The sequence below is a fragment of the Phaenicophaeus curvirostris genome, chromosome 9, assembly GCF_032191515.1.
Source record: "Phaenicophaeus curvirostris isolate KB17595 chromosome 9, BPBGC_Pcur_1.0, whole genome shotgun sequence".
NCBI lineage: Eukaryota > Metazoa > Chordata > Aves > Cuculiformes > Cuculidae > Phaenicophaeus > Phaenicophaeus curvirostris.
Genome location: NC_091400.1, coordinates 28,174,918 through 28,190,058, shown reverse-complemented (window position 1 = coordinate 28,190,058; position 15,141 = coordinate 28,174,918). Strand labels below are relative to the sequence as shown.

Genomic DNA, 15,141 nt, shown 5'->3' with positions numbered 1-15,141 from the left:
CTGCTTCGTGAGGCCTCTTAAAAACACTTTTGAAAGCTGTAAAAATGTAATTTTTAGCCTGTATTTCTAACATGAAAAGCTCAGCTGCTATAGTTTTCCCATAAAAACATCTTTAACAGAATTGTGTGCATATATATTGAATAAAAATGGAGATATTTTGTAAGATTTTTGACTAGTTTAGGGCATCATGTCATTTTTTCTCTGTGCCTTAGCAGCGTGTAGCATTTACTTTGACAAAGTAGAACAACTGGGAAATATCATTATACTTTTCTTGGGGAAATAAAGAATGGTGTGGCTTTTTGGTGTCTTGTTTTTCCCTGTTCTCTTTTTTTATTATACTTCTCCCCCTCTTTCTTTCTGCACAGGGTGGGTATTCTGCTCCCTCCTTCTCTCCCTGGCAGGGCTCATTCCAGGGCATCCCTCGGACTGTTCCACCGCACCGCAGACAGAGTGAGTCTGTACCTCTCACTCATCTCCCTCACCGTGTTCCAGTAGAAGCTTTCCCTTTGCACGCACTGTTCATCTCGTAGTATCCTCCTTTCTCAGGCAGATTTGCAGGCATACACAATAGTCCGTGGCTAACCGAAACGCTTCCTTCAGCCATCGTTTAAGCAACTACAACTTATAGCTTTATAACAGTTATTAAGCGCTGATTTACTTCAGCAGTTCATCAGGCAAACCCGAGTAGGCCCTTGATTCCAGTCTTGTCTTAACATAAATCTTGCTTGCTGCATTTTTCCTTTCTTTCATGGCTGTAATATTCTCTCCCATTTGTGTGTATGTTCTGTTGCTCATAAGTCTGCACGCATGCATATGTGATGTATTCACGTAAATACCTTGTGGATGTACACAAAAACGTTGGTCAGAAAGTCATTTTCATTGCCTCTTGAGAAGTTTTCTTAACTTTTCAGAATGGCTTCCCTGAAACTAATTTTTTTCTCCCCCCTCTCAGTATTTGTTCTGAAAAGGCTTCTAATACATTGAAGCGGCTGTTGCAAAACTTGCATGATTTATTAACGTTCTTTATGTGCTAGCTACAATGTGGGCTGATATAAGATGCATTTGTTCTCTTGGCTTGGATCTGCAAAACAAAAGACAATTGCTGAATTTAAAACTATATGCTTTCATAGACATAGCGAAATGGTAAGTCTTATTTTGTGCTTTGGTATTGCATTATAAACAGATAATTGTTCAAAGAAATATAACTACTTCATAAAGCTAAAGTTATATTTTAAAATGTGCTGTAATTCAAGAATTACAGTGTGTTGGCCTAGTAAAGCCCAAGAGTGTATTTGGACACGAAATAAAGGAAAAAGTAAAATTATGGAAATGAAGCAAAGATTCCCAGGGCTATTGGAGATCTGAAGAGTAAAAAAAAAAATGGAAAACTAAGCATACATTTATTTTGAACTGCAACAATCCTAATTTTATTTCAATTACAAGAAAAAAATATCTTGTGTATTGTTTAAATTGTATTTCAAATACTCTCTTGGTGTTTCTGTGACACTGTTCATTTAAACAACTCATCAGGAATGCACAGCCTGTTCCATAGGCTTTTCTCTGTGCAGTGGAAGGATGTGCTTCATTTACCTGTGGTGTTTGATGTGGAATTCAGTGTGTGTATGAATGTAGAACCCCTCAAGCGGATCATCACATCCTCTGTTTCTGGATAGAGGGCCAGCCACAGTGCAACCTGCCACCAGAGAAATGGAGTTTTAGAAGATTAATTTCAGACTTGAGGAACATATAAATGTCCCATTTTTGGGGCTTACTGATCCGAATCAGAATGGGAGGTTGGTGTCTGAGCAGTGACACTTGTGCCTCTGGTGTCACGTGACTCACGTTGGCTGCTTAACTGAGGAAGAAAACTTTGCTAATCTCTGATCGTTTCTCTGAGCTCCCACCTTATTACTGCTCTGATGGCAGCAGCTTCTCATTCAAGGATTCTGTAGCAAACTTCCCTTAATAAAGCAGATTCATTTTTTTTAATGTACATCATATATATTATATGAATTCCTAGTAAAGGAAATAAAGTAGATGAAAACTGGGCACTGACTAATTAACCTAAACTATGAACCTTTTGCTCAGGAAAATAAAAGCTTTGTGTAATTGAGTGTTCCTAGCCTTTTTCGAGTCTTAGGTTTGATCAAAAGATAAATACTGAGAATAAAAATACAGTATAAATGAGGAGGTTCTTGGACGTCTTCACTGATGCTCCTGCAAAATCAGTGGTTTATTGCTGTGTGAAGAGTCCCATATAATAGAAGATTACTGAATTATCACTAGTATCCTTCTTTCCCCACATTATCTCTCCCCTTGGTTTAGTGGTTTTAGGTCTTCTGTTTTTTTAGCTAGTATGGAATGCCAGAGGTGGGCGTTTTTAGGCAAGTGGTGAGCTGATCATCAAAACCAAAAAAGGAAAACAGCCTTAAAGTCAACATTAGTGGATTTTTGCAATAATACAAGATGATGGGAACATAAAATCATAGAATGCTTCAGGTTGGAAGGGACCTTTACAGGTCCTCTAGGCCAACTCCCCTTGCAGGAGCAGGGACATCTTTAACTAGATCGGGTTAAAGCCCCATCTAACCTAACCTCGAATGTTTCCAGGGATTAATTAGTCTATTTTGTTTGACTGTGTTTTCTGTCTGGACATCTCAGAATTCAAGTATTTCTTCTCGAACTTCTGGATCCTGAACCTAAAATGTTATCTGCACTTGTGAACATTGCAGGTTTCTTCCTGAAGCTGTTGCCGGTGGATGGATACATAGATTACTTATAAGCATTGTAGATTATGAGGGCATAAATCTCTAAACTGTTCATATTTGGTTGTTTATATACTGTAATGTGATTTTACTGCTGCTGCACAGGACAGGTGATATATCTCTGCTAGGTAACATTACAAATACAATCATAGGCTCACATTTCTTCTCTATAGCACCGGTTAAGAGTTCGTGCACCTGCTCTTAACTTGCCCTAAGGACTTACCCTAACACTGCACTGCATTAACATGCTGTAGAATTGGATATGTTTTGCACTTTTAATGAGAACTAATTTTTAATACTTTTACATTTATTAACTTTGTGTTGCTTCAAAAACCTTGGAAACAATTTTATATTTCATGAACTATTTCTCAATAGTACATTTTTTGTCATTTTATGAACAAAACTGTATTTTTCTTATTCCTATAACTCAAATGTGTTGTGAACTAAATTCTTACGTAATGCTGCATTATTTTTTCTCTTGGTAGCAGGATATAATTTGATGGCATAGCAAACTTTCTTGAACACAGTTTAAAACATTTGCATTTGTATTTTTGAGCTTTAACGTTTGTATTGTGGAGCTTTAATGATGCAGCTCTAGAAACACAGTGTTTAGAATACACATCGTCAATGAACCAATTATGAACTCTTGTTGTAATACAAGAATTTTATACAACTTTTGCCAAGCCCCAGACCCAAGTGCCTCTCCACACAGAAATGACAATAAAAACTGATTTGTTACTCAAGTGCTGCAGTTTTTCATATCTTTGCTTACTGTGCACTTTATAGTGAAAGTGTTTGGACTTTTTTGTATGTAAGCATTACAAATAAAGGTTATGTGAGCAATTCCAGCTGGTGACACATAACTTTATCACCAGCAGGAAAGCTGTTGTACGCACATTGGATTAAGCAGGTCCAGGCTTTGCTTTTTCATGCTTTTTTAATTTTTTTTTCAGCAAGGATACATTACTTAACACTAGGAAATGTTGCCAAACCTTTATGGAGTGAGTCCAGTTCTTTGTAGGGTGTACAAAGTGTTGATGTTAGCAGACAAAGTTACTTCAGAATGTTAGCCTGGAAGTTCTATGATTTATGCTAAGAGAGTGACAAATTATTAATAATGTCCTGGAACCATTATGTTACTGTTGTTTTATACAGATTTGTGTTTGCTCTGAGAGATTCATCTTCAGCTATATAAGGAAATACCTTAAGGAAAACTCGCATCTTCCAAGTTGGGTAGTTACAAATTGGACTGCAGGAGAAACTCTCTTGTACCTGACTATATATTTAGGAAAAAAACCCCTTAATTTACCTGTAATTATATTTGTCTGTTTGCACATACATCTCTATTTGTAGATGAAATGCCTGCCTTGATGTACTTATATATTAGTTTCAGAGTTTTTTTCTTTGAGAAAGACGGCATTTTTCTTGAAGAATGTTGGGGGTTTAATACAGATTATGCAGAAAAGAAATAATGCTATGCCATTTTGCCAATTATTTTATTACCCTCATGCTGTGGTGAATAGTGCTTAAAAAAAAAAATGAAGTAGACTTTTTTTGCTATCATTATTTAAACCCCTAGTCCATATTGTGGAATGCTGCTTTTCAGTGTTGAAATATGGGTATAATATAGCTAGCTGAAAGGGAGAAGGGAAGAAAAACTTAACTGAAGCTATCGGCAAATGCTGTGGATTTAAGGTGTGAAATCTTGATGTTTTCTAGAGATGGAGAATGAAGGCTTTCCAGGTGGCCTTTCAGCAAGGTTGTACCTTTAAGTGAAGGGCTGTGAAATGACAGCTGATCCTGTGCCAAGGCAATGAGATAAGAGATGTCAGAACTGATCAGAAAATGAAGCACTTACCTAGCAGGATTAGTCTCCCTTCCCTCCCACCCTCCAAAAAGAAACCAGCATAGTTTGTAGCCTCTTTAAGCTCTGAATGAATGGTTAGAAGATGGGTTATTAAACAATATAGGCAACATGGTCAAAATATGTAATGGAATGTATCTTACAATGTTGTTCACTGTTAGGTATCTAACATGTATGTATGTGAATGCCAATGTTTTAGATGTTTGTAATCATACACAGAAATAGACACAGCTCTGGACAGTGTTTGAGTTGTAAGAGATTAACTACTTTTAAACACTTGTAGTTATAAGAGCAAAGGTATTCCATGCAGGTCTTGCTCTAAGTAATACTTGTACTGCATTACTTAAACACTGTTGCTACCTTTGTTTGTGGAAGGTGGATTAAAAATGAGTGGGGGATGTTGTAATTGCAATTTAAATGGTGAAAAATTGCAGTTCTATCATGGCAATTGCTCAGTGTTTTGTCTTGGTGCTCTGACATCATTGTCCTTGTCTTTTTCTTGTCTCTGCTTTCCCATTATGCCATTGGCAAGGAGTTGAGAAGTTAGTCCATTACTTCTGTGATAAAGCGTGGTACAGTACAACTTCAGATTTCTTCCCATCTCCTCATGCGTTTTCACTGTTGGTTTTTTTGCCCTGTGCATGATGCATGTCTATTGGAGATGTGCATGCAGTACTTGGATTTCCCATTGCTTCACTTCCCTCATTCCTCAAAATACTGCAGGGACAAAATGTCTTTATTTTGGTCTACAGAGGCATTACATAGGGAATCAGGATGGAGGTTGAGGTTAGAGATACAGAGCAACCAAAGCAAAACTGAAGGGAATTCTGGAGTAGTGATATTGCAATGACTATGGTGTTGTAACCACGTCGATTTAACTTCTGTATCAGTATAACATACAGGTCTCAGTTTTCCAACACAAAACTGATGCAATCTCAATGGTTCAGTAACTGTATAGTAATGTAATCCTCTTTGTGGGTATGTTGTCATTTTTCTCCGGGTGATGTAACAGCCAGGTTTACTTGAAAGAAACAAGAGAAGATCTCTTAAGCCATTGTGGCAGAGACTGTAATTCAGTAATTTTGAGTGGTGCACGAATACACGAAAGTCTGTGAAGCTCTTGCTGGTAAGGAAAAGTCTTGTTACTTTGTTCTTCAAAAAGGTATATGCGTGCAAAGCTTTTTGTCTAAAGTACTTTCATTTTGGGGAGGACTCTACAGTTGCATTGTGCTAGGCATGTTTTAGAGTCCAGCTTTATGTTTTAGGAAGAGCCCATGCAAGCGTTTGTCCACCTGAATGTTTTGTTTATGGGACAGACGTAGAAGTCGGGTTAGCAAGATAGTCTGCACCAAGACGTGGTCCATCCCACCCTGAAATATTATTGCAAGTGCACTCAAAGCAATGCAGGTGGCAACCTTTAAGATTTCCATTAAATGAATTGCTGTTCCTAGAGGGAGGAATGCTTCTTTATCTTTCTTTTCCCCCTCCTTGTCGTGGTGGAATTCACCAAGTACTAGTTTTTCTGCTGTGGCTGTTTTTGGATTAATAACAAAATCATAATTTATTAAGACTTCCCTAGTAAAAAGTAATCTTGTGTGTATGGCAAAGAGTAAGCTGTGGATGAAGATAATGCTGTTCTCAGTGTCAGATACCTTGTGAACTCTTACTTTGGTATTTTGGAAATTGTGTTTTTTCTCCTTTCAGTGTCATTTTGAATGTTAACACATGTAGCAATTTTAAGAAATTAAAATCTGTAATCATGATAATTGGACAGACTTTGTCTAAGGAGAAATACAAAATTAGAGAACGGTACAGTATTTAAAACAACTTGGCGAAGATGGTACTATAGATTTAGTGTCCTTATAATTCTGAGCACATAGCTGTAGTTTACATCTGAATTGCTAACTTTCTGGATATTAAGCTGCTAAGATGTTTTTAGGTTATGAAGGATAATGAGGAAAATGTGCTTTTATATGTATGATTGCAAAATGGTCCTAATGGAAAAGCTCAAATATTACCTAGTTTTTGTCAAAAGAACTTGAAATAGCATTATCAAAAGCATGCTGCTTTGCTGTATTTCAGATGGTTTTGTGTTTAACTTAACTTTCAATACAAATTTAGTTTCTTCTGGAACGTAAGAAATTTTCTGTTTTGCTGATGGGTGTAATCAGCATTATTTCATATAAGGTTAGGACTTGTAATTCTCAGAATGGAGTTTTATATGCATTTTTGAAGTCTGGCATTTAGAAACCCTTTCTATGTGAAGGAAACATTTTTTTCAGACTATTATTTTCACATATTAGAATTTGACACATTTGCTGTAAACATACTAAATTTTAATTTCAGGTAGGATTAGAAAATTTGAATTATTTGTTGAAGTGTTTGTATGGTAATCAGGTATATTTCACTTTGATTTCTATGCTCATTTTTAGCAGTCTTGTTTTTACAGGTGAGGTCTCATATCAATAACTCATCTTGGCTGACATCTGTCTGTCAGCTCTTAAGTTGGATGGGTAGTGGCTTGGTAATCCGTTATATAAACATTGCAAAATGACAAAAATATCCAAAGGATTATTTCTTTTTTAAGCTTTAACTCTTGGAATATACTGAATTATTAATTGCCTACAGCACTTCCTTCCTCTGGGATTGCTTGTTTAAGAAGCATTTGTGAATGTTTTGATATTCATTTGACACATTTGGAAGGCTTTTTTGTTTTGGTTTTCTTTTTTCTTCTCCTCTTTCCTCTTCGCATAACAAGTGTGTTCAGACATAATTGCACTGACCTGTCTGTCACTTGCTGATGTCACTGGTCCAGTTTAAATATTGCCTTTGCTTACAGGTAGAACCCATATATTCAAAAGGGAAAAACTGCTGGGAAATCAAAATTAGATTGAGAAATCTTAATGTTTCTGTCATTACTGTTATTTTTTTTTTCTTGATGAGATATTTTAAGGATTCAGTTTTCCATAGTTATCCTGCCAGAGAAAAGATTAAAAGCTTGAAGAATCTCGAGATGTGCTATAGTCCTAGAAACATAACAGGACTTTTGCATGTACAGCTATTGTTACATTCTTCCTGCTCATTCTAAGAACTAAAAAGACCAGACAAATAATTGGCTTTCTCTTTTAGAAGTTGTGAATAATGGGAGAGAATGACTGAAGTGACGTTTTTAGTCAAATCTCTTAAAGACAAACATTGCTGTGTCTCACCAGGAGGCAAGTCTTATACGTCTGTTCACTATGTACATGCAATCTATCAGTTGGTAAGAATTCAAGTAGTTTGGGGATAAACTAGTTTGTAGTAATCCAGTTCCCCTCTTTTATAAAGAAAGTGAGAAAATCTTCCAGACTTGAGTCTTACTAAAACTATAGTTTAAGGTTTAGGGGTTTACTGTGAATTGCAGAATTTTTAATTCTTCCAAGATCTGTATAGGAGTTGTAGTTCAAGGATTAAGCGCATAATTAATCTTTGAAGTCTTTTTACAGGGAAAAGCAAAGAGAAAATAGAAATGACCCAGAAGAGGTACTGGCAGTTCTTGTCTGATAACTTGTCTGATCAGATTCTGCCTTCTGATGAAATGTAAAATCTTCATTACTTTATCTTTATCCCTTGGTTATCAGTTTAGGAGTATATGATCTCTAGCCTCTCACGTACTCTGTTGTACTGCTTTCTCAGAGATGGTTTCTTTGCCAGCCTATTTGAATTCCCTTCAGGATAAAACAATTACCTAAGTGTAGTCACTAACCTAATTACAACATACCTGTAATATTTTTCTGACCTCAGTAAGGCAAGGAAAATGCACTGTAAATTCATGTGTTCCAGTAAATGCCTTTCCTGCCTGTACAGTATATAGCATTGATAAAAGGTTTGTGATAGTGAGTTTGTAGTGAATAGAAATTGAAAGATAGATACAGTGTGATAAGCTGTTGCCTTTGTTAATTAAGCACTTGAATCAGAATTGATCAGCGCTCGTGAACCATTCCTTGCGCTGTCCTGCAGATTTAGGTGAGACCATCAATGATGCCTTTTTCATGTTTCTTTTGCAAGTTAATTGATTTCTTTTTTGTCTTTATGTTGTTGTGTATTTCAGTGCTGGTATAGTTTTTTTCCACTTAAGTTACGAGTTACCTTTGTACATGTCCCATGAACCATACTGTTTTGTCAAAGCCAGTTTTAATTTAAAAACAATAGATATACAGCCCTTATCAAGCACCCAGTCAGTGCACGTTGGATTCAGAATGTTACCTGGTGTTTTCTTTGCCTTATATATCTTGTGTTCTTTTCTCTTCAACAGCCTCAAGTACTACAGCCTTCCAGCAGCCTTCCCAGTTCCACAGACCTCGCCCAGGGAAAACTAATAAAAATGCCACATATCGAGGCCCACAGCGAATATCCTAAACATGATCTGCATGAAAATAGCAATCATCAGAATCAAAATGCTGCAAATATCTCTCTCATAAATAGTCTGAATGATGTAAACTCTGTAATGAACATACAGTTAAATGTAAAAGATGAGAATGCGTCATATTTGGAAACTTTGAAAAATAAAAACACTGAAGACCCTGGAGAGGTGGCTGGTAATAAAGAAGGTATGTTACCATCTCGTTCCTGTTTCCACATCTCTACACAAGCTGATGCTAGAGAGGTGCAGACTGAATTAGCTGCAAAAGGTCAACCTTCATTCACAAACCAGGCTTCTTGGCCAAAGACTTCAAGAATTGCAAAGCCCCCAAATGCTTTAGTGCCTCCAACGATGGCCGTTCCCACACGATCTGCAAGTCATTCCGCTGCTTCCAAGGAACGTGAGCTTCTACCACCAAGTAGTTTGACTCAGCTACAGCCAACATCTGGTCAGGATAACCTAAAGGGTAAACAGAGTCAGAAAGTGTCTAAACTTCGCCCACCAACTATGTCCTTTGTTAAATCTAAGCAAACGAGCAGTCAGAAATCCACACCGGTATCTGCACAGCCTCAAAACACCTGTTTGAAGACCAACATCCCAAAGCCACCGGTACAGAGAAAGGAAAACGGGCAAACACAGAATACTAATTTGCATTCTGGGGATAGTTTGCCCCTTGATCGGCGTTCCCGCCTCCCTAAACCAAAGACACATACCTACATCTCCTTGAATGATGCCATGCATTGAACCGCTTCCCATGTATTGACTGCTTACCTACAGCCTGCAAGTCCTGAGTGAATATTAAAAACAGCATCTTTCTTTAGTGCTTGCATACTCCATCCTGTTATGATCTGAGGCTCATATTGTGAGCTGTGCAGCTTCTCTTGAGTGTGTTTTATTATATCGTAGGTCTGTATTAAAGATTGTATTGACCAGTGATATTAGCAATTAGGCAAATACTGAAGTCTGTGGTGACCACAAATACCAGAATGCTGCACTATGTATTTCAGGATGTCAGAAATTCTTACCTCTGTTTGAGTTCTTAGACAATGGAATTACTATTGAGTTTAACTTCTTGGTTCTGAGTACCTGTTAGGTTAGAGCAGTGGAAAGTTAGACTTGCTAGCAGATGTTTTATTGGCCATAATTCTGACTCTGTATTCCAGAGGCCTATGCAAAAATCCTTGTATTTATTATTATCTCAAGACTGACATATTTAATGTTATTTAATCTGGTGGGTTGGGTGTGGGTTGTGTTGTTTTGTTTTACTGTAATCTGAAGTTGCTCTGTTCTTTATTTATCCAATTTTCACTGTTCACAGAAAATAAGCAACTTTCATAGGGTAAAATGAATCTTCTCTCAAACATAATCATTTGTTAAGAGACTGTGGTATGTTTTTATTGTTAAATAGACACATTACTGGGTAGATTCTTGAAAGGCAGTACTAAGGATACTTGTGCAAAACCTTCCGATACAGGCTCCTGTGAATTGGTAAGTAGGGAGCCTCTGGGAATAAGGGGTCCATAACACCGATATTGACATCGCACAACATGCATTTAAATTAATAGTTTTTAACTTTTATTGTACTACTTGTATTTATTGATTTCTGCTTTATATTGAAAGACTCTGAAGTACCTGACTTGAAATTTTGCACGAACTTTGCCATATGTATAAGGATTTGAAACTGTTTTACAGAATAAAACTTGTATTTAAAAAGCAACTATTTAAAAAGCAAAAAAGAATCAATTAACCCCAGTTACTTGCTTTGAGCAATCCTAGTCTGTTCTAATCCAGAGCTGGTACTCTTAAGAGTTTTTCAGAGATATGTATTTTGGTTTTGGGTTTTTCGTAAACTATTTTTTTGTGTAATTTCTAAAGAAGGGCATGGTAACTGGGAAGGAACTTTTTGGGGAAATAAATAATAAAAAAAAAGTTTTCCTGCTCGCTAGGAGAAGTATTTTTTCTGAAAGTGGTCTGGAAACACATGCCAATCATGGTGCAACTATGGGACCATGGGACCATGACACGCACTATGAGTTAAATATATGCATAGCCAGTGCAGCTTTCCAGGAACTTAGTACTCCATCTTCAGTTCTTCCCTTCTTTCCCATCAGTGTCTCTTGGATGTTGCTATTTTGGTTTTTTTTTTTCTGATCATAAATTGTGTTTAGAATCAGCAGTAGATGGCAATTACGATTACTTGGCTCAAAATCTGTTCCTGAACAGTGTATAATGTTATTGAAATGAACCACAGTAGTAGAATGTTCTAGGCTTTGGCTATTGGACATATTTTCTTTGAGAGAATTAAAAGTGAATAGGTACAGACATTTCATAAACAAACTCAGTAATCAACTTTTATAATATAAGCCCTGTAACTAGGGGTATCTTAATGGATACCTTGGTTGGATGGGATGAAAAAAATTACAATCATGTCACCTGAATTTTTCAGTACAAAATTAAAGTCCAAAAAAAGTTTTTGGTTTTGTCCCACTGTAAGTTCTTTTAACTGATAATTAAATGGAAAAAAGAAAAGCTTGGAGGGGAAGTGGGTAGAGGGGACATTCTATCTCAGACCCACTTACATGAGTCTGAAACCTGAAGGACTCCTGCTAACTGGGAAGAAGGCAATGTAGGCAAGAAGTAACAGGGGTGACATTGTTACAGTTGATAAAGGATCAAAATAACTGCAATTCAAGATTGCCGTAACAATTATTCTCCAGGAAAAATTCTTTATTTCCTTGAAAAGTATTGACTTTGATGGCCTTCAGTGTGTAAGCATTTACTTTTAAGAAGGTTAAAGTGACTTTTTATATTCCCCAAAACAAGCTCCTGGCAGCTAACTGTGTTTCTTGGGAGTTTAAAAGCTACTAAGGAAATGATCTGATTCATAGTTCATTTTCTGGTCCATATAGATTTCTATGGAAAGTGAGGTTTTTTTAAGTTTGCTTTCCTTGAAGAGAAGACGATTTTATTTGTAGTTGTATATGATATTGTGTAAAAAGGCGATTTTCACTTGATGCTATTGACGAAGATATTTCACCGTGAGTTACTTTGCTTCTTATTCTGGAGGAATCACAGCCTGATTTAGTGATGTTAAAATTTTAATGTTTACATTTAAAAGTATAGATATCTATCTGTCTGCACCTTTACTGAAAATAACGGAACAAAGTGAAGAGATGATCAGGGTTTTTATGAAAAAGATAGTTATTAATTTTTTCTATGAGAACAAAAATATATTTATTACGTGGAGGTTTTTTTCTGTGTTAAAGGAGCTTAAGTAGATTATATTCTTTGTTATAGCATTTCCCCATTTTGTTCTGACAGATTAGTGAGACATTGAGCTGGAGACAGCAGGATTTGATCACAGATGAGACAGATGCTAGCCTGAATTGTGCGTGTATTCAGCTGCTAACCTCACATCCCTCTAAAGGCAGCTACATCTTTTGACTTTTCAGACTTTACCAGGGAAGGCTCTGTTGCATGTATAGTATGTCCAGAGTATGAGCAAAGCCCATCAGTAGATGGGCAGCTGGAAGTAGTGAAGTGAAGTTGGAAGCTTCACTTCAGTGAGGGATGGGGACTTGGGGAAGATGGGTATGGGGGCACTGCTTAGAACTTCAAATGGGATTAAATCAGTATTTTCACGTGGCGTATCTACCTTATGGAAGGTGCAGCTATATCATCAGTACAGGTGCAGATTATCCTAAATGCATAAATTAAATGATTTGATATCTTCAGGGTTTTTTTGGTGGTTTTTTTTTTTTTTTAGTTTTCTAAAACTGGTTTACTGCCATTTTTTTTTATTTTGATTTCTAATTCTTTTGTGCAATATTCACAAAAGTATTAAACTACTGTTCAGTGTATGTGTACAGAGGCAATTATGTGTTTTAACAAGTGAATAAACACAAGAGAAGAAAACAGAATTGCACTTTAAATGAGCTTAATTGCTTGGAGTTGTGCCTAAAATGATCTAGATGCCTCCTGCTGTGTGTGGCTTTTGTTTGAAACTAATTTCCCTGCTAGTGTTGCTGTTTCCAAGGTATCTTCACGTCACTTTCACAGAATCAGTATGCACTCTAGCATGTTTAAAAATATTCATATAGTGTGCTGATAGTTTTGTTGTGCAATGACTTTAATTTAACCATGAATTCTGACACAGATGATGCAGCCAGGTTGTTACCTTCCCCTTTCTTGTAGCTTGCACTTCTGCTTATCAAGGCCAGTGGCAAAACTTGCCTGGGACTAGTGTAGCCCTTAAAAGAATAACGTTCCCAGTGTATGTTTTTGTTTGAGAAAAGTGCAATATTATCTCTTAGACTTTCTCGAAATAATCACAAGAGCCCTGAAAGTCCAAAATGGCCCTGACTTTTTCATACCGATCCAAAAAAAAAAAAAAAAAAAAGGGTTCCTCAACTTTACACCTCATAGCAGTGAGACTAAACATAGCCACTAGACTGCATCATAGGTAAGTAAAATTAATTTCATTCTGGATCTTAATGCTGATTTGTTGTAATGATGCTAGAGAACTGAACACCATTTGCGTGATTTACTTTGTTTGCATGTCACAACCACGTGCACATTCTGAAGTGTCATTCTCGGGTAGGCTGCATGTTGTGCGGGAAGTATTTCTGCTTTTACATAGCACATAATCCTCTTAATATGATCATTTTCTCTCCATACAAATGGAAATCCGTTCTTGAATTGGGATTGTTTAGCTATTCCTTATCTCGTTATAGTGGCTTTTTCTGAGCGGAGGGGACTTAATATGTGATCCTGATGGTAGGTCTCAGTACAGTGATCTTACAGTTATGCTATCAAGGAAATTCAGTTGCCGTTGTGGTAAAGCTGCTCACTGCCTACATAATTGTAGAAGCACCACAATAAAACCAATATAATTCCAGTGTCAGTGAAATCTTAAATTCAACACTAGTTAAAACCAGAGGTACCCTTACTATCTGCTTCGTTGTTTTGGTTTTTTAACCCAGGCCAGAGTAAATACTGTATATTGGAATTTGCTTGTAAAGTTGATTTAAGAACCTGTATGTAAAAAATTCTTTCCTCAATGTTGCTCTAGTGCATAAAAATAAAAGTCATAATTCTAATAAGTATCTATTTCTCCTGACTCTTCACTTTGTGCATGCTTTAAGTCATTGACTGCAGAATTAGTTAACTGTAGACAGCAAATCTGGGGGGGACATTATGCTGAGCTTTACAGTGGTTTTGCTTGGAATTGTCTCTCTCCAACAAGTTTATAGACTTCTAGCATGAGATTTTTATTAAAGGAAAAAAAAAGTCGGGGCAGAAGAGAAGGAAAAGCTAAGCAGTTTAATATATTGCTTCCAGATGAAGAAGGACTGATGTGGCAGGTTTTTAATGGCATCTTATTTGTCCTCTAATGCATAGTTGAGGAGAGAAGAGTATTTTGTAGAGTTTTCTTTTGTGATTAACTAGTTAAAAGTTATTAGCGTAAGAGATTACTTTGAAAATCAGCCTGTGTGTATTTCTCTAATTTCCTGATGATTACTGGTACAGAGCAGCTTTTGTGCACCCACAGTGGTGGGTCTAGGGATGGTAAATACCACTAATTTAGCTGTATCAGAAGTGTATGCATATAAACTCAATGAGCCGTGAAAGACTTGCATCCATTGGATAGATTTCAGTGTATAGCAATATGAAATTCCAGTGATTCCTACAATTCTTTACTCCCATTTTAATTCCTACTCAGTTTGACAAACTGTCAGAATTATCCTGTGCTACCTTTAATTTCTCTAAGTTTCCTGATACATAAAACGAGAGTAATACCACTGTTAGCCAAGTCAAAATTTGCAAGATTCTATGCTGAGAGCATGATAAAAATTCCCCAAGGAAATTCATCCTCCCTTATTTTCTTGAACATTATATTAATCTCCCTGCGTTTGCCTGCTTTTAGGAGTCCTCAAAAGCCCGAGTTTTAAAATGAAATAAATAAAATAAAACAAATGCTTAAACTAATTCCTTGCAAGGCAACTTTCGTGGACATTATTGGAACTAATTTAATACTACCTGATCCAGACATGTCCCATCTTACTCGAGTGCCACAGTAGTTATATGCAGGCATTCATTAAGTGTAAACA

The 15,141-nt window shown here is 36.6% G+C and overlaps 1 protein-coding gene across 8 annotated transcripts in view; it reads left to right on the top strand.

Annotated features, from left to right (window-relative positions):
• The window catches only part of CCSER2 (coiled-coil serine rich protein 2), a 70,497-nt gene extending 56,361 nt beyond the window's left edge, over positions 1-14,136 (top strand). For 4 of the 8 annotated variants that reach the window (XM_069864196.1, XM_069864197.1, XM_069864195.1 and 1 more), the window contains exon 10: positions 8,924-14,136. In XM_069864196.1, the coding sequence (XP_069720297.1) occupies positions 8,924-9,775 (852 nt within the window). In that variant the 3' untranslated portion in view covers positions 9,776-14,136. Of the gene's footprint in view, positions 1-365; positions 451-5,161; positions 5,202-8,923 lie in introns of all 8 variants that reach the window. The other 4 variants (XM_069864201.1, XM_069864203.1, XM_069864200.1 and 1 more) reach the window with 2 other exon arrangements.
• Positions 14,137-15,141: the final 1,005 nt, after the last annotated feature.